This window comes from Plecotus auritus (genome assembly GCF_963455305.1).
Source record: "Plecotus auritus genome assembly, chromosome: 5".
Lineage (NCBI taxonomy): Eukaryota > Metazoa > Chordata > Mammalia > Chiroptera > Vespertilionidae > Plecotus > Plecotus auritus.
In genome coordinates, this window is record NC_137776.1 from 185,523,996 (window position 1) to 185,543,607 (window position 19,612).

Below are 19,612 nucleotides of genomic sequence, written 5' to 3' on the forward strand. Positions count from 1 at the left end.
GCTCTTGGGTCCTGGGCACGGGAGGACGGGATCGCCGGCACAGAGCGCCCCTCGGCCGCTGAGGCCGGGCGCTGACGAGGCCCGACTCCGAGTGGCCGTGCGCCGGCCCTTAGTGCAGTCTCTCCAGCGTTTAACTCCCGGAGGCAGCCAGGCCCAGGGCCAGGGCCACGAAGCTGAGGGTGACACCATGGCCTAAGCTGTGTGCCCACTCCTGAGCCCTAGAGAGGACCCTGGCCACGTCCCCACCAGACTGAGGGAGGCGCAGCTGACCTAGCCCGGACACCGTGACTCCCTGCCCACACGGCTCCGGGCCGATCCCTTTCACCCAGGCCCCAGCGCCTCACTCCTGAGGACGAACCATGTTCGCTCTGGAAGCCCCGTCTCGCTGGTCAGGGGCACTGCGGCCCCTGCCGGGCCAGAAGCGGCTGCACACTGAGAGCCGGCGCCGGGCCCGGGGCAGCGCAGCAGACCAGCAGCACGCCGGGGAAACATGGCTCACAGCCAGGACTGCGCTGAGTGTGACGGGGTCACTCGCAATCCCTTCCTGAAACAGGTGGCAGCGTGCGCACTGTCCTGCTGGGCAACCGACGCCAGTGACCGCCCGGGAGCCCCGCAGCCCAGGCAGGCAGACACCCGGGAAGAGCATCGTGGTGAGAACTGGAAGCGGTAGGTAGGGACGTGAGGGCCCAGCATGCACACAGCCTGGAGGCGGCGGCTCCGGGAGGGGAGGTGGGCACGGGGTGTGGGCGGGCCCAGAGCGAGCCCCAAGCGCAGCCTTACTTCTCCGAGTCCAGGGCGATGAGCGCACTCTCCAGGGTCTCCTTCCCGGGTCCCGACCTGGCCAGTCCGGCCGGCCCCGCGGGGTCGAAGCTCTCGGGCGCCTGGGCAGCCACGCTCTGCGGCTTGTCGTCCTCTGAGAGCGGAGGGCCTGCAGCGCTTCGGGGAGAAGGGCACGTGAGAGGCTGAGTTGTGGGGAGACCCGAAACTGCCCTCCACGTGGAGACCAATGAGAGCACGCTGCTCTCCTGCGGGCGAGGCCCCCCAGGGAGAGAGCCGGGCTCACAATCAAGTCCTGGCAGCAGGACGCTTCCCGGGCGTGTGGTCCGTCCACACCTGCTTTTGTGCACGAGCTGCGGGCTAAGCCTACGAGCCCACCACGCCAGGAGACGGGCCAGGACGATCGTTACTCAAGTGCACGAGGGGGACAGTCCGCGTGAAGGAGCGGACCCTGCCGTGCTGACTGTCTGCACGCGGGTCTAAGTGACCTGCAGGGGGTCGGGCCGCTCTCTGCACCAGCGTGGGGCACCAAGGGCCCTGCGCAGCCTGCGGCTCTGCAGGTCTGAAGGCGCTCACTCCCTGTTCTGGCTGGATTCTGCTGGCAGGGACCACGGCAACCGGTTTCCGGTATTTCTACCTTATCTCACTCTCAGCGACTCCTTGTCTTTCAGCTGACTTTTTTTTAACCCTCAACCAAGAATATGTTTTCATTGATTTTAGAGAGAGAGGGAGAGAGGAACAGCAATGTGAGAGAGAAATATTGATCGGCTGCCTCCCACAGGTGCCCTGACCAGGAATCGAACTTGCATCTTTTGGTGCCCGGGACGACGTTATAGCTGAGCCGCCCGGCCAGGGCTTCTATTGAATTCTCCCAGAAAGAAATGTATATGCTTCCAATACGAAGCCTTGTCTTTTACGTTATTTCTTTCCTGTGTTCAGCTAGGACCTTCGAAACATAAAGCTGTGACAGAGACAGCATCAGCTGACTCTAATGCTCCACATTACATGTGTACACATACATATACATGTATATAGACATGTATAGTGATATAAAAGTACACATATGCATAGAGAGGTGCAGATGTACATAAACATGCACACATATATAGATGCATACAGGTGCACATGTACACGTGCACGAACACACACATGGATGTGTAGACATACACAGAAACATATGTACACACATAGATGTGTACATACACATAAAAACACAGATGTTACAAACATGCATACATGTATAGACATGTACATGTGCACACAGAGACATGTATAGATGTGTACTGACATGTACACACATGTAAAGGTGTTTCCAATGTACACAGCTACCCAGAGAACTATGCTACCCCCGGAAGACACGATGATGTCACATCAGCGTGGACAGTGAGACACTGGCTCAAAAACAAGCAAACGACTCTAAGAAAGCAGCCCCGGAGGAGACCTCCGTGCCAGGGCGACAGCGTGCACCGCGGCGCGTCTGGGATGTCAGATGCCAGAGTGGTCAGCGCGAGGCCAGGACAAGCAGCGACACCAACCACAGGACAGACGGGTGCGTCTCGGGCGCGCCACCCGCTCAGCCGGACGGCACCTACCTGCCGGTGGTGGTGTCGGCCCGGCCCTCCCCAGCGGAGCTCTTCTCCTGCCCCGGGGCCAGGGTCACGGTGGAGGTGGTGTCCGCCTTGGCGATGGTCACCTCCCGGGCCTTGGAGGTCTCCTCCCCGCAGTGGGGGCAGAAGCTGGCGTTGCTGACGCGGGAGGCGCAGTCCTTGTGAAAGCGGTGCGAGACGCTGCTCTCGGGCTGGCACTCCATGAAGCTGCCCTGGGCGGGAGAGCGGGGGTCGTGTTGAAGGGGGGCTGGTGCGCAGAAAAGCAGACGACGTGTGCCGGAGCCGGAGGGAGGCCAGCGAGGGGAGGCCCTGCAATCCTGCCTGCGTGCGGCCTTCACCGGGCCCCACCCCGCGCCCCAAGCCGCGGCCGGGTTCTCTGCTGTCCGAACAGGGGAGAGGCCATCTCGGCCAGGCCCAAGAAGGACCATGGGGACAGACAGAAAGCACAAGTCAGCCGAGCGCCAGGAGGAGGGCGCCACGGACACTGATCTGCGAGGTCGCCGTCAGCACCTGGCACGCAGTGACCTCGGGACAGGCCTCCGGGTGGCACAGGGTGCGCTGGAGACCGTGAACACGCATATGCGGCCTCCCCCTCTCCATCAGAAGCAAAGCGCACGGTGCGGACGGGAGGCAGAGGGGCGACATCCACAGCGGCCCGCGGAGGCGCCTGAGCGCTGCAGGCACAGGTGTTTGTGGGAGAAGTGACTGCCAAAGACGACCCAGGAGGAGCAGGCGGCAAGGGCAGCGCAGAAGGCAGAGCGCGCCCTCCCCAGGGCGCGGGCTGTGCACTCACACGGCGCCCGGAGCCTGCCGCCCAGTCCCTGTTGCTCCTGGAGGCCGAGGCCACAGGCAGGAGGAAGGGGGCGTGCTGCGTGTGAGTGCGAGAGCGTGTGTGCACGCACAGAGCTCAGATGACCCCAGACTCAGAAGCTGCGGGGCAGACTCATAAGCTGCGGGGCCGCGCCTGCCCTGGGAGCAGACGTGTGCCAGCCGAGGCCGCTGGCTGCGGGCGAGCGGGCGCTTACCGCCGTGCAGAAGTAGCCGCAGCCGGGGCAGCACTGGTGCTTCACCATCCGGCCCCGGTGGTCTTCACACAGCACCAGGAGCGGCGCCTTGCTGGACGGGCGCATCAGCTCGTGCTTGACCACGCTGTTGGTGCACCTGCCCAGCTGCAATCAGACAACACAGGTCAGCGACAGCCACCAGGCGGCTTGGCGGGTGCGAGTCCAGGGCGGACCTCGAGCACCGTGTGGGGTCGAGAACACACTTGCCCCGAGAGGACGACCACGTGACGGGGAGCCCCGCCGTGTCAGAGCCGCCGCTGGTTCACTCGGCAAAACCTAAGAGAACATCCTGAGCAAGTCGGGGTCCAGGCTGAGTGAAGATGGACGCACACCAGGCAGGCAGGCCGGCTGGAGCACGAAGTTAGGGGCCAGCAGCAGGGAGCAGAGAGACTCCCTGAAACCGGCATGTGTCGGGACAGCAGAGCAGAGGCCACACCCAGGCTGCAGACGACGGGTGACCAGTTAGCTACAGACGACGGGTGACCTGTTAGCTACAGAGGACGGGCCTGGGACGCAGCCCAACAGGTGGGGTGCAGCCCAGGTGCCTACCAACAGCAGCCCGCCTGAGCCTGACCGGGACCTCACTTCCTGCCCGGTGACTGATGAGCTGACGCAACCCCCTCACCCCCACCGAGCACATCTGGGTAAGAGAAAGCCAGTGAGTCATGGGCCTCACACCCGAGCCCCACCTTCCTTCTCGATGGCCCCCTCCGGGTGGCTGCCCAGGGCGCTGAGACGGGCAGAGAGCAGGGCACCCGGGTCAGAGGAGCGCAGAGAGGGCAGAGCGGGAGAAACCGTGACCAGCCCCTGGAGAGCAGGCCCAGCGGCTCGGCAGCAGGAACCGGAGACCACAGGAAGACACCGGGACAAGCACGGGCTCCAGGGCTGGACACCGGACGGAGGCGAGGCTCTCCGTGAAGTGCTCGGAGCAGGCGTTCTCACCGCTGAGCAGCAAGTCAAAACTGTGCAAGAGGCAGCACAGCTCCAGACGGAGGGACGGGCAGGTCCCTGCCCCGGAACACCCACCGTGGCCCCACAGCCAAGACGCCCCGAGCATCCAGGACCCCAGCACCAGGACGAAGACAGGCTGAGGACCCGCAGAGAAGACAAAGCAGGGCCACACCACGCAAACCGGAAGGAGAGGGTCTCGGTGTTCCACGGGGAACACGTCAGCCCTGGACGTGCTGCTCAGTGCTCAGAGCGTCGGCCCGGACGCAAGGCCTGGGTTCGATTCTGGCCAAGAGCACATGCCTGGGTTGCAGGCTCATCCTGGCCCTGGTCAGGGCGCATACGATGAGGAAACCCACCCACGTGCCTCTCACAGCGATGTTTCTCTTGCTCGCTCTCTCTGCTCCCCCACTTTCCTCCCTCCCTGCCTCCAGGGAAGAAGAGGGGAGGGGAGGGGAGGGGAGGGCCTGGAGTCTCTCGGGTAAAGGAGACACGGGAAGCAGGCACCAGGGCTCAGGAGCTGGGCATGGAGGGGTTTGGGTTTGGACCCGCCGCCAGCAGACGCAGGAGCGACAGAAAAACAGCTGGATGGCCCAGGCAGCTCACCATCCGCCGAGACAGGAGGAAACGCACATGGAAACGCTAGAACAGAACGTGCTCACACGCACACTCCACAGGGGGAAACACACATGGAAACGCTAGAACAGAACGTGCTCACACGCATACTCCACAGGGGGAAACGCTGGAACAGAACGTGCTCACACGCACACTCCACAGGGGGAAACGCTAGAACAGAACGTGCTCACACGCACACTCCACAGGGGGAAACACACATGGAAACGCTAGAACAGAACGTGCTCACACGCACACTCCACAGGGGGAAACACACATGGAAACGCTAGAACAGAACGTGCTCACACGCACACTCCACAGGGGGAAACACACATGGAAACGCTAGAACAGAACGTGCTCACACGCACACTCCACAGGGGGAAACACACATGGAAACGCTAGAACAGAACGTGCTCACACGCACACTCCACAGGGGGAAACACACATGGAAACGCTAGAACAGAACGTGCTCACACGCACACTCCACAGGAGGAAACACACATGGAAACGCTAGAACAGAACGTGCTCACACGCACACTCCACAGGGGGAAACACACATGGAAACGCTAGAACAGAACGTGCTCACACGCACACTCCACAGGGGGAAACACACATGGAAACGCTAGAACAGAACGTGCTCACACGCACACTCCACAGGGGGAAACACACATGGAAACACTAGAACAGAACGTGCTCACACGCACACTCCACAGGGGGAAGAAACCACCGAGTCTGGAACGGTGGAGAGAGATGAGCTCACCCTAAGGCACAGAGGGGAGGAGAGGAGCAGCTGTCAGCTGGGAGACAAGGTCGCACCCCAACACGCGGCGCCCGAGCCCAGAGCCGGAGAGAGAGCGGCTGAGAAGCAAATTGCTAGAGGCAAGAGCTTTCTAGGGATACGCAGCTCACAGAACTCTCGCGAGGATAACCACCAAGAGAAAAACGGAAGAGCAGCAGCACACCCCCCGCCCCCGGCCAAAGACGGGGAGCCTGGCTGCGGCCAGAGCCCCCCCCACGCGCACGAACCAGGTCAGACAGGTCCGCGTGTCGCCGGAAGCCCCGGGAGTCACCTGGCCGATGCCGCAAGTGCTGACGACTCTCTCCACGAAAACACCTTCCAGAAATGAAGGCAAAACATGGGCTCTTCCAAGCACACCGAAGGCAGAGGATCCATGGTGAGCAGGCTTGTGCCGCCAGGAAAAATACAGACGCAGGGCCTTCGGACACGAGGACGACCCAGAGGGAGACGGACCTGCCGCGGCACAAAGCTGCAGGTGACAGAAGGCTGCGCGTCCGCCCCGTCCGAAAGCCAGCGGGCGAGTGAAAGCAGCAGCCGTGGGCTGGGGGGCCCCAGCAACACGAAGCTAAGACGTGCACAGGACAGGAGGGAGAGCTCGGCCGCTCTAAGACGGCACGTGAAGCGGTACAGCATCCGTGGAAGGGAAACGGATACGTTAAAGATACACCGTAACCTCAGGGCACTCACTGAAGACGGACGTTCGGAACAGATCTCAACGATAAAGCCAACCATGGAATCAACTACATCACAAGACATCCAATGCACGAGGCTCAACGCGAAGAGCCAGGAGCAGCAGACGGCTACGTCCTAACTCCAGGGAAACGTTAACGGTGATTCGACCACACCCATGATCCCACTAAGTGGGGATGCCCACACAGACCATTAAGCGACAGACGCACATGGCACACAAGACTAACCCAACGTGCTATCGCCGCAAACGTGAGGGCGGGGCGAGACGGCGAGGGCAGGGGCCTCCAAGGGGAGGCGGCGTTAACGGGTGAGGCACCGCGCGGGGCGCCACAGCGCAGGGGCGGCTGGAGGCTGTTCACGAGACCAGAGGGCCGGAAGGAGAAACGCGGGGCTGAGCTGCAGAGCCCGCACCAGCAGGACCAGCACGCAGGGCAGGAACCGAGACCCACCGGAGGCCCGAGCGGCAGGCCCTGGCCGGGTGGGGGTTGCTCGGTTGCATGCACCTGTCAGGCTGAGAACAACGCGCAGGGGACTGCATGCGTGGGGACTGGGCCGCATTCATGGACCAAGGAGCTCGCTCACAGAGGGCTGCCGACACCCGAGGGCGAGACAGCCGAGCGTGAAGACACAGTTTGAGGGAAGAGCTGCAGCCCCCGACTTTCCTGGATCCCACATAAAACAGTCGGAGCAAGCGGACAGCAAACCCCCCAAAAAACTTTGGCTTCAGGGAGCTTTAACATTCTTAGAACGACCGAGGGTGCCAGAGCTTTGTCCCAAAGGGGCCTAGCCACTGGCATTGACCACAGTGAAAAGTGAAATCTTCTTCTTTTTGGAAATCTTTATTGTTTGGAGTATTACAGGTGTCCCCCCTTTAGCTTTTTCTTGTCTGGGAAGCTCTTTATCTGCCCTTCAATTCTAAGTTACAGCTTGGCTGGGTAATCTTGGTGGTAGGTCCTTACTGTTCTTCACTTTGACTACTTGCCACTCCCTTCTGGCCTGCAGAGTTTCTGTTGAGAAATCCGCTGACAGTCGTATGGGTGCTCCTTTGTAGGTAACTGTTTTCCTCTTGCTGCTTTTAATATTCTTTGTCTTTGTCCCTTGGCATTTTAATTTTGTGTCTTGCTGTGAGCCTCTTTGGGTTCCTTTGCTTGGGGTTCTCTGCACTTCCTGGACTTGTAAGTCTATTTCCTTCACCAGGTGGGGAAGTTTTGTCATTATTTCTTCAAATAGGTTTTCAGTATCTTCCTCTCTCTTCTTTTTCTGGCACCCCCATAATGCGAACGTCGGTACGCCTGAAGCTGTCCCAGAGGCTCCTTACACTATCTCCATATTTTCTGAATCTTTTTTCTGTTTGTTCTTCTGATTGGGTATTTTTTAATTCCTCATACTCCAAATCGTTGATTTGATTCTCGGAATCCTCTACTCTACTGTTGAATCCCTGTAAACTATTCCTTATTTCAGTTAGTGTATGCTTAATTTCTGACTGGTCCTTTTTCGTATCTTGGACATTCTTTTTTTTTTTTTTTTAATACATTTTATTGATTTATTTTACTTTATTTTTTTTTTACAGAGAGGAAGGGAGAGATAGAGAGTTAGAAACATGGATCAGCTGCCTCCTGCACACCTCCTACTGGGGATGTGCCCACAACCAAGGTACATGCCCTTGACCGGAATCGAACCTGGGACCTTTCAATCTGCAGGCCGACGCTCCATCCACTGAGCCACACCGGTGAGGGCCGTATCTTGGACATTCTCACAGAGATCCTTGAAGGTCTCATGAAGATCCTTGAGTAACCTTGTAATCGTGGTTTTGAACTCTGTATCCGCAGTTTGCTTACTTGCCTTTCTTTCATTTGTGACGTATTTGTCTCCGCATTTTGGCTGCCCCCCCATGTCTGTTTCTATGTATTAGGTGGAGACGCTCTGTCTCCTGGAGGTGGTAGAGTGGTCTTGTGTAGCAGGTGTCCTGTAGGGCCCAGCGGCTCAGCCCGTGTGGGCTGTGTACACAGTCTTTTAGTTGAGCCTTGATTCCTGTTGGAGTCACTGGGAGGAGTTGACCTCCGGGCCAATTGGCTGAGGACCAGCTGCGACTACAGGGGAGAGCTGCTGTGCAGGAGACACCCCCATGGAGCAGGACTTGCTTCCGTGGGCTTTGGTGCTCACCGAGTCTGCCCCTTGTGGGTTGCTTGTGGGCGTGTAGAGTTGTAATGTGGGAAAGCCTGAAGCGGTCACACTGGTGCACTGGCTCTGGGGCCTCCTGGGTGGTGCAGTCAGCCCCTGCCTTGGCAGGAGCTACAGGGAGATCTGCAGATTCCTATTTGTATTGGGCTTGGAGGTGCCCAGATGAGGCTCAGCTGTGAAGCAAGGCAGGCTGGTGCTAGTACCAGGTCCTGAGCCTTTCATTGATGGGTTTGGGGCACGCTGACCCAGCTGCAGCTTCTTTGAGAGATTTTAGCAAAGTCTGAAGTCTCAGCCAGGACAGGCCATTCATATGGAAAAACTGCTACAAACAGAGACTATCTCCCTCCCAATTAAAAAAACAAAAAACGAACACAGGTGGGTTTCAGACCAGCCCTTATCACGCCTCCATCCCTTCTACCAGTCTCCCTGTGCTTCCTTCTTCTCTAGCTGTAGGACTTCCATTCAGCCAGCTTTCAGGCGGTTCTGAATGATAATTGTTCTGTATTTTGGTTGTAATTTTGATGTAGTTGTGGGAGGTGGGAGGTGGCAAGTACAGGTGTTTACTTATGCCATGATCTTGGTTCTTGGAAATTAAAAAATTTTAAGTAACAATTTAAAAATAGCAATATATCTATCATATGCTAACATAAAAAAACTTATTTCCAAAACAGCAATAAAAAATTTTTAATATAATTTTATTGATTTCAGAGAAGGAGAGATAGAAACATCAATGATGAGAGAGAATCATTGATCAGATGCCTCCTGCATGCCCCACACTGGGATCGAGCCCACAACCCAGGCATGTGCCCTGACTGGGAATCGAACCATGAATTCCAGTTTAGAGGCGGATTTAGTCATGGACATGGTCAACCACCTCAGTAAAGCTGAGGGATTGTTGTGTTAAATAAACTTGCAGTTAAAAAAAACTTAATTTTTTTTAAAAGGTACATGGTAGTCTCTTAGAAGATTGGTTGCATCCTCGCCTGTTTGGCTCAGTGGATAGAGTGTTGGTCCATGGACCAAAGGGTCCCAGGTTTGATCCCGGTCAAGGGCACATACCTCGGTTGTAGGTTCCTCCCCGGCCCCTGGACAGGGTGTGTGCAGGAGGCAACCAATTGATGTATTTCTCCCACACTGATATTTCTGTCTTTCCTTCCCTCTTCCACTCTCTCTGAAAATCAATGGGAAAATATCCTCAGGTGAGGATTAAAAAAAAAAAAGAGGACAGGTGCTGGGAAATCCCCACCGTCGCCCAGTTCAGTGGCTCCAGCGAAGCCAAGCCCACGGTGTCTTGCACTCTGAATCGTTCTCAACACCATGCAAACGACTGGCTCCGGGTCACATGGCCTCCACACCTAGGAAGGCGCCGGGCCCTCTGAGAGGAACAGTGAAAGGCACAGAACCTCTCGGCACCGCGGGAGCAGTCACAACCCCAGGAGAGGGCCACGTGAAGATGTGTGAGCCAAAGATGGGCTGCGGGAGCACCAAGAACGAAACACAAAGAAAACCCCAAATGCATTCATGCAGCCCGGCCGGCCTGGCTCAGTGACTGAGCGTCGACCTATGAACCAGGAGGTCACTGTTCGATCAGGCACATGCCTGGGTTGGGTGCTCGATCCCCAGGAGGGGGCGTGCAGGAGGCAGCCGATGGATGTTTCTCTCTCATCAGTTTCTATCTCTCTATCCCCCTCCCTTCGTCTCTCTCTAAAAACCAATAGAAACATAAAAATGTGTATCTATATATATATTCACGTCCACAATGATGTTTTGAAAGGGAGGATTGGTCCACCTCAGAAGAGGATGGAACAAGTTGTCGGAGGGACTGGGAAACGAATGAGACACCAGAGGAGAAGACAAGTCTCCCTGTGAAACCACCCGAGTAACAGAACCAGCCACCCCACTTTGAAACTCCAACGAACTAACACGGACATCCACCAGAGGAACAGCCGGACGGCAGTCCACAGGGGCCGAGGGACCGGCGGGCTGCACAGAGGGCGCTGGGAACCGCTCGTTACTTGGAAACTGAGGAGACCGAGCACCAGCCATGATGCTGTGTGCCGTGGAGGCGTCCTCGGGGCCAGCAGAGGGAGGTCTTCTGTGCCCGAGTCCCAGCCGGGACTGCGGGAGGAATGGCAGTGCCCGAGGACACGGGAAGGCTGAGGACTGAAGGCAGGGCCACCGGCCGCCACACAGACCGGCTCCAGAGCATTCTGGGCAGCGTAAATGGACACACAGCCGAAGCGTGGCGTGCCCGAACCTTGAGCGCTCCGGCCCCGGGATGAGGACCCGACCTAACACGTGGAAGCCCCAGCCCCAGCGTCCGGGGGTCCAGGTCGCCCAGCAGCGGACGGGAGAGGAGGGGCGGCGGGAGTGTTTGGGTGAAAAGAGGCAGAAACACAGGGCACGCATGGCCGATGCCACAAGGAGGACTCTGGGGGAAACTGTAAGAGGACAGTTTTCACAGACATCCGACTCTGGCCTGGGCATTATGTAACAGGAAGTCGCTATTTCTGTTACATGAGAAATGTCCTTTTTTAGGGAAACGCATCCTGAAATATTCAGTGGTGTGTGGGTCTGCGCTGGACTGCCAGCTCACAGCCAGGACGAGGGCCGAGGGCGACGAGTCAGGCTGCAGATGGCAGAGGCGGGGACGGGCCAGGCGTGTGCGTGCCTCTGTCATGGAGGAAAGTCCTGGGAGAGGGTGGGCGGGTCTGTGGACAGGCTGAGTGACGGGACGTGGCGCTGCCATCGGCGCTGTGGGCTCGAGGCCGCTGGCCCATCCACGCCTGCACCTGCAGCAGGTCGGTCCTCCCCGGAGCATGAGCCTGCAGCAGGCAGGCGTGGCACCCTGGCATCGCCGCCCCAAGAGCTCGCCACCGTGTCTGGGCTCCAGGTCGGCACTCTGCTGCCTGCCAGGCTCTGCGCCCGTGAGCCTGGGCACTGCCACGCTCCGACCCCGCTCGGGCACTGCCACGCCCCTGCTCGGCTAAGGAAAGTCAACGCTCACCTCGTGGTCCACGCTCTCCATGGCCATGCACTGGTTGTTGGCCAGAGTGGTGATCTCTCGGCTTTTCGGGGTTTCCATCCGGCAGCTGCAGAGGGGCACTTCCTGGAGGCCGTCCGTCTCCCCCGCGTCGGGACCGTTAGCCAGCCCTGGAGTCAGACACGCGAGAGCGTCCCCACCAGTGGAATGTGTGCCGGCTCTCGCTCCGGCTGCTGACACACAACCCCACAGTGAAGCGCAGTCCACAAAGGGACCGACTCACGGCCTTTGCAACCTCAGGGCAGGGAAATACCAGCGACACGGTGCTGTGTTGGCAATGCTGCCATGGGGGGGCACAGGCCAGGAATGCCGACCAGGGGACAGAAAGGCAAGACGGGGCCAGCCGAGTCACAGCCTGACGCTCACCTGCTTGCGAGGGCAGCGTTCCCTTGACACGGAGATCCAGGGAGTCCAGAGACACTTCCATGTACCCCGCACTGTCCCCCGGGGCCGCCGGCTCTGCGCTCCCCGAAGACGACGTGTACGCTTCAGGACCTGCGTTCAAAGGCACCTCTGTGAACGCCGCGCCCCCAGACGCGGTGCCAATCCACCTGCTCAGCTCAGCCATCGCCGCCACCGCGGCCCAGGCCACCGCACTCCCCACCTTCCTGCGCCCACTGTGTGAGCCCCATGTCCACACACGACTCGTGGGAGGGTCTGTGTCAAGCAAAACCAAGGCTCGGATGTGTCAAAAGCTCTTTCTCGGACGGACCCGGCCAGAGCCACGCGGGCCCCACAGCCCAGAGGACGGCGAGCACCTGGGTGTGTGCTCCGCGACGCTCAGGGTCAGACCAGGCGCTCAGCAGCAGCCAAAGAGCCGCCCGCGCGTGCGAACTCCTGGGCCAGGACTCGGGGCGTCTGCCGCCAGACCCGGGTTTAGGAGAGGGTCGCCCCTCTGAACAGGCCCAGGGACGGCGTGTGTGCAAAGGAGGAGGCCCCTGGAGCCTGCCACTGCCGGGGCCTCACCGCTGTGAGGACAGCGCTCGGACACGGAGCACCACGCCCAGCCGAGGGCAGGTGCCGGCGCACACCGAGCTGCCACCGTGTCGCAGCTTCTGTTTCAGCGGCCAGGAAGCAGAGACATCGCCGAAGGTGGCGTCACGCCTCCGAGTGCCGCACGTTCTGCTCTGGGTGCGGGACAGGCAGGGAGCCAGCGCCTGCGAGAAGCCGCTGTCCACCTGAAGGGCAGGAGGGTCTGTGCCGTTTTAAGCCTCACAGAGAAATGCGTCCCAGCTCCCGGTGAGTGCTCAGGCGTGCGCTGTCCACGTCTCACCACGCAGGCAAAGATGACGCCTCTGCCCCAAAGGCACGTCCGTCTCGGACCTGCACCTGCGCGTCAGCCGGCAGAGGAGCACGCCGGCAGCTGGCTCGTGGGTGAGCCACGATGAGCGAGGAGCCGTCCGGGAAGGGGCAGGAGGCGCAAGGAGGCCCCGACACCTCGGTCCAGGCTCACACTGTGACAGGCACTCCCAGCGCCTCCATTCGGGGGACAGCTTCGCCTCCCCGACACCCACTCAGCAGAGCTGCCTCTCCGTCAGGGGATGAGGGGAGCTGCGATAATCAGGAAAATGATGGGGTGCTGCAGCTTTCAGGTGCAGACGGATGGATGGACAGCCGGACGGAAGGAAGAGACGCGCGCTGGACCCGCCTCCCAGCACAGGCACCAGCTCAGCCGCATCGGAGACCCATGATAGGGCTAGATGGAAACTTCAAGAAAAGATGGGACGAAATCTTTGTGCCTGACAGTTAGCACAGACTCTGAGGTCACAAACAGCACAATTTGGAAAGAATATAGTCCTAAGTTAGGCGTCAACGCCCTTTAAACTCGTACGAGGCGCACACATTCACAGCGCGCACCTCACCGAAGGCGGGAGCGCCCTGGGAAGGCACACGTCGCTCTCACACGAACGACAGAAACACTTTCCCGAAGAAGACGCAGGGAGGAAACGACCCAGCGCAGGCGAGGACGCCAGGACGCCAGCAGGGAGCTGCGCGCGGGGGAAGAGGACAGCGCTTCGGGCCAGTTTCCCTCCGAGTCCGACACCACGGACCCAGCCCCTCCAGGCCGGACGTCCACCCGAGCGAGACACTGAGCCTCGGCTCTGAGACGCACACGGTGCGCACAGCTCTTCCCTCGGGAACAGCCCCAGCTGGGAGGGACCCAACCGCCCCCAGCAAGCAAGGGACCCACACCCCGGGGGCGGCCCTGGCCCGGTCTCCTCCGGCCGCCCAGCCCGCACGGCAACGTGGCTGCCTCTCCAATAGCTACGCGCAAAGCAGCTGCCCGAGAGCCAGGCGCCTGCCCGACCACCCATCCACACAAAGACCACGGCGTGACCTGCTGGACGAGCTGACACCACATGCCGCGTTCTGGTGACCGGGGGCAGGAGGCTGGCAGGGGAGGGACCCTGAGTGACGTGCCCTGTCCCCAAAGCTGAGTCCTCTGAAACCAAGTGGCTGCGGCAGCCCCGCCCTCAGGCCTGCTGACCTCCTGGGACGGGGGGCCATTTCCTTCCTGTGTCCCTTAACGAAACGACCCCTGAAGCAGGGGGACCTGAGCGAGGGGCCGACAGCCACCAGGTGGGCCGAGGCACTGCCCACGGGACACGGGGTCCACAGGCCGATTCCCGGTCACACAGGGCAGGTGACGAGGGAGCCCATCAGCTCCGCAGGCACCCAGGAAGCAGGGGGTGCCCCAGGGTTACGGTCACCGGGGTGTCGGCACCACAGGAGCTTCAAACCTCCTTCCTCTGACGGACCCCTCCAGAGCCCCGCCCCGCCGGCTCCCGGCCGCTCACCCAGCACGCTGCTCGGCTTCCTCTTGTTCCTCCGCCTCCTCTTCCTGGCCGGCTTGACCCAGGGGCTGTCAGGCTTCCCCTTCCTCTTGAGGAACTTCTTCCTGGTGCTGGACTCGGAGCTCTGCATCGGAGGGGCAGGAACAGAAGAGCTGAGTGCGGGACTGAACAGCCACGCACTGCAGTTTTGTTTTCGTGCGAATAGAGTACCTGCTATATCCTGATTCTGCAACTAGAAAATTAACGGCACTTTTAGACGTTTTTTCTGGATCCCATTCTTAGAGATACCCAGGCTGTTCCCCCAAACGTCACTCTAAGCTCAGTGATCTTCTAGGCCCCGAAAGGGCTCGGAACGTGGGAATGGACCACGGAAGTCTGGCGTTTGGCTCAGGAGGGCCTACGCGCTGAGACCCAGCCCACACGCTGCGCTGCTCGCAGAGGCGCCTGCGAGCTCCGAGTCGGCCTGCACGAATGGGCTGGAGCGCAGTGCGGGCGGGGCACGCTGCTCCCCTTCACAACGGGTTTGAGTCTCCGAAACCGAGGTGGGAGGGCATCCAGCTGCCACGGACGACAGACAGACGCACAGCATGGCCCTGCAGCTGGGCGAGCGCAAGCCCCTCAGGCTTCCTGCCTGCCGTGGGCAGAGACTGGAAAGAACGTGTTCACGAGACACAAGGGCGCACCAGGTGCAGGGCCTGGCCTTCCCGCCCCCGCCCAGTGCGGGACCGTGTCGGTGCTCCGCCCAGCGAGGCCCTCGCAACAGCCCGCCACCCGTGCCCCTTCCGCCTGGGCGCTCCCGATGGCAAAGCTTCAGAAAGAACTGTGCCAAGCACTGCGCCCAGAGCTCCCGTCACGTCACACCGTCCCACGTCCGTGTCCTCCCTCCCCAGTCTCCGCCCAGACCAGCGGACACCACATGCCACGTTCTGCTTCCTAAGGGCGCTCCTCCGTCCACGTGACCCCACATCCCCTGAGCTTCCTCCCTGCAGCTCCGAGAACCCCTCCCGGTCTCAGGACCCACTTGTCTGGCCATGGTGCCCAGGCTCCATCCCTCCCCACGTCCAAGCTCCCCCATCCCACCCCGGGCCCTGCCTCCATGACGTCTCCACTTGGCTGCCCAGGGGTGACAACAGACTTGCCCTCTCTCCGTCCCTCACCGCCCTGCCGCCCCCGCCCCCGACAGGTGCCATTCTTCCCGACACCTCCCACTTCCTTCCTCACAGCCACGGCGGCAGTCTCGGGGGCCCCCTGCCGGCCCTGCCCTGGCCTGTCTGCCGGTGCCACTCATGCTCCTGTCCGAGGCCGGCCCGTCTGCCTGCGCCCGTGCGGCCCTGCTCCTCCCGCGCACGGACAGTGAAGGATGGCGCCGTCTCCTGGGTCACTGGGCGACAAACACCAAGTCAGAATGCACCGCTGGTTACCAGGTCGGACTCGTCTCCGTCCTCCTCCTCCTCCTCCCCGGTGCCGGCCGACTCCTGCTCCTCCTCAGACTCGCCATCCATCTGACCAGCCGCACAACAAGCCAAAAAGAAAACAGAAACTAATGAGACGCTCCAGTGGCAGCGATTCCATCAAAACCCCATTTTCCAAACGCGGGCGGGGCGGGGCCGGGTGAGGTGCTGGCGCTCCTGCCCGCCCTGAGCGGCTGCGGGGCGCTCACATGGTCCGCGCTGAAGGTGAGTGCCTGGCCCATCACCTGGCGGTTCTGACGTGGAATTCGGTTAGGACGTAACAAAGCATACACCGTGAGAAGGTCAGAGGTTACAAAGTCACAGACAATGACCCCTGCCCCCACAGACACACCCAAGAGCCCGTCGGGCGCAGGGCCTCCAGCTGGTGCCCACGCGGGGCCTGGACACAGCGCGTTTCTGTCTTGTCAGAGGACGAGCCGTCAGGGCCGTTCTGTGAATGTTACTTCTAATTAAAAGCACGCTTTGGAGTTCTCTCCGTATGAAAAGAACAGATACCTCATTCTGGCTGCCGTTGCCTTTTCCATCCACACGGTGACACGTGCAGACGTTTTTGGGGTACAAGACGCTGAAACACGCGAGCACCAGGTGCCCCTTCTCACCGGTCCTGGCGGCGGGGACGTGGCATGCACATGCTGGCTGGTCCTCCGTGGGGCACGTGGTGACGGCGTCAGCCCCTCCGCGAGGCGCTCCACACTGCGGCTGTGCCCTGAGCCAGCAGGACCCCCCGCCCGGGACCGGGACCGGGACCAGGACCAGGACCAGGACCAGGACCAGGACCGGGACCGGGACCAGGCAGGCGCGGCTTCCCTGCGCTCTCCACCGCCCCGCCAGGTCTCGCGGGACCTTACCGCATCCGTACCTCCCCGGGGTTCTTGCTTCTGACTGATGTGGGGAAGCTGCACACACAGGATACTAGCGCCGGGTCGGCTGGCTGTCACAGGCGTTTTCTGCATTACGTTCTTTGAGCTCTGCTTTTGGTGTTTTTGACATAAACTCGGAGGTGTGACCTGGACCAGGCACACATGTCCCCCTTTCTCTTCGGGGCTTCGGGGCCTGGCCCTGCGCCGGCCTTCCTCACCGGCCATCAGAGAAGTCCCAACACCCCCTGCCACCCGGCAGCATTTGGTGTCGACACTTTAAACCTTCTGGAATTTACTTTGTAAGTAACAGCTTTACTGGGAAGTGGCTCACTTAACCGGAAACGCGTCGTTTTCAAGTGTCGGACTGGGTGGTTTTCAGTATGCTCGGGGTGCGGCCATCACCCCGTCCGATTCCGGAAAGGAGGCGACGTGTGTTAGGGACCACCAAGCAGGAGCCACACCTTTTTCCCCCAAGATCAGCCGACTGTTCCAACAGTTACTGAACGGCCGTGGCCCCCAGGCCGCAATCTAAACCCTCTTCTGCAATAAACTCGGTCCCTACGTACAAACGGCTGCTACGGCCCCTGCGCTCCTCCCGCCCGCCTCTCCTCACAAGCCCATTTCGGGGCGGTCTTGCCTCGGCACCGCTGCCCTCGCTCCATCCTGCTGGCACCAGGCCTGCGCCAGCCGCTCCCGCCAGTCCTGTGAGGGTCCTGGGGAACGGTTCTGGGTCTGCACAGACAACCCCGGTCCTCCTCCTCCAGCCACACCAGGGGTCTCGCCACCAACTTGTCTTTCTTCCGAACCTCTTTCAGCAAAGGCCACGGCTCTCTTCTGACAGGTAACCAGCACTTCCGGTGACGTTTACTGCCAAGCGCACCGGTGACATTACGTCATTACAATGGCGCGTTTTAATTTTTAGGGGAGATGTCGTGGCTTTGTTTCTCAGAGTCTTGCCCTTCAAAGCTCCACACTGAAGTATCTGCTTTGCGACGACCTCGTACCGGACAGACGGAGCGGCCACGTGCTGCGCCCCCGCGTTTCCCGCGTCTGCACCGCCTGGCACTGTGCGTGAGGCTGCGCCCGGCCACCACCTCGCTCCCTGGCTTCTGCGCCGGGAGCACGGGGCGCGGCGCGGCTCCCCAGCTGCTGCCTCTCCAGCTGCGGTCTTGCCACTGGAGGGCAATTCCAGCCTCAGCGAACGCTTCTCCCTGGTCCTTCCACAGCAACGTTTCCTGCTGGTTCTCGTCCCACGAGATCTCGGTGACCGAGCTGCGGGTCATGGCGGGGAGACAGCGGCCACCATCCCCCTCTCACTCCTCCTGTGAGAAATGCTTTGAAATGCTCACCACGGAGCAGCACAGCAGCCTTTCTGGTAGGTTCGGGAATCTTTCGTCAGCTTTATTCAATATGCTATCTCTAAATTTCGCTGGGTAGTTTTTTATTTTAAAAAGATTAAGCAATGGTTGCTCAGTGGTTACAGCGTCAGCCTGTGGACTGAAGGGTCAATGCCGGTCAAGGGCATGTACCTCAGTTGCAGGCTCGATCCCCGGCCCCAATCAGGGAGCATGCGGGAGGCAAGCAATGGATGTGTCTCTCACATCAATGTTTCTCTCTCTCTACCCCCCTCCTTTCTCGTCTCTAAAAATCAATGGAGAAATATCCTCAGGTGGGGATTACAACAACAACAGACTGAGCCATGAAACTACCAATCAAAACAAGAGATTAACAACTCAGTGGCCCAGCTCTGCCGTGAGAGACCGTGAAGGAAGGAGCAGGGGACTCTGTAGGGTCGCTGGGTAAGTGCACACACAACAGCTGCAAAGAAGGCAAAATCAAAAAACCAGGGAAACGGGGAAGAGAAGGGATCACGGCCGAACCGGGGCCGATGCCGCGGCGCTGGAACACGAGGGAGGGAGCGAGGACACGGCACACGGCGCCGGTGAGGGCTCCAGGGCGGGGAGGCCGGAGGAGACCCTAGCCCCGCAGGACCGACCCGTCACCAGACCCCGTTCCGACCTCAGGCCAGGACGTGAGGGTTGCGCCTCGCCCCCTCCCAGCGCTCAGAACGCCTGTGACCCCCAGCTGCCTGCCACGTGACCAGGCCCTGAAACTGGCTTCTAATCCAAACAGCAACGCTGGTCACGCCAGTGAGAAGGCGGCCGCCATGGAAGGAACGCACAACGGGCTCCCTTCCTACCAGTGACCTGGGACGTAACCACCCACAGACAAGCGGCTGCACCCAGGGCGCCGTCCAACGGGACACACGGGAGACGAGCCTAACCACTCGGGAAGGGGAGGCCAGTCTGGCCCGCGAAGTCGTGCGGGTCCCACGGCCGCAGACGCTCCTGGGCGGCCAGCAGGCACCTCAGGGGACACCACGAGCTGTGTTCTGGTCTCGAGAGCACCTCATTTTCTGGAAAGTCACTGAGAACAACAGGGCGCCTTGGCTGTGTGTTATGTCCGTTGATGTTTCTGTCACAGAAATTTAAACTGAGCACGTTTAACCCACAGCACAGCTCCAATAAGTGACAGTTTAAAAGGCAACTATGACTTTAGCATTTTGGAGCAGTCCTTCTGACCCCAAGACGGCCCGAGAGGGTCCCAGGTGACTTTACAAACCACCGTAACAGCCCTCCCCAGTGTGGCTCCATGGACAGTGTCGGCCTGTGGACTGAAGCGTCTGGGGTTCAATTCCCTCAAGGCCACATGCCCGGGTTCCGGCTCCATTCCCAGTAGGGGCGTGCAGGAGGCAGCCAATCAG

The 19,612-nt window shown here is 60.2% G+C and overlaps 1 protein-coding gene across 5 annotated transcripts in view; it reads right to left on the reverse strand.

The window, feature by feature from the left end:
• The window catches only part of EHMT1 (euchromatic histone lysine methyltransferase 1), an 86,757-nt gene that overhangs the window by 17,083 nt on the left and 50,062 nt on the right, over positions 1-19,612 (reverse strand). For 3 of the 5 annotated variants that reach the window (XM_080668442.1, XM_080668440.1, XM_080668441.1), the window contains exons 7-13: positions 15,938-16,018; positions 14,520-14,640; positions 12,088-12,216; positions 11,686-11,831; positions 3,410-3,553; positions 2,370-2,596; positions 781-936 (exon numbers count right to left, since the gene is read on the reverse strand). In XM_080668442.1, coding sequence (XP_080524568.1) covers positions 781-936; positions 2,370-2,596; positions 3,410-3,553; positions 11,686-11,831; positions 12,088-12,216; positions 14,520-14,640; positions 15,938-16,018 — 1,004 coding nt within the window. The remainder of the gene's footprint in view (positions 1-780; positions 937-2,369; positions 2,597-3,409; positions 3,554-11,685; positions 11,832-12,087; positions 12,217-14,519; positions 14,641-15,937; positions 16,019-19,612) is intronic. The other 2 variants (XM_080668443.1, XM_080668444.1) reach the window with 2 other exon arrangements.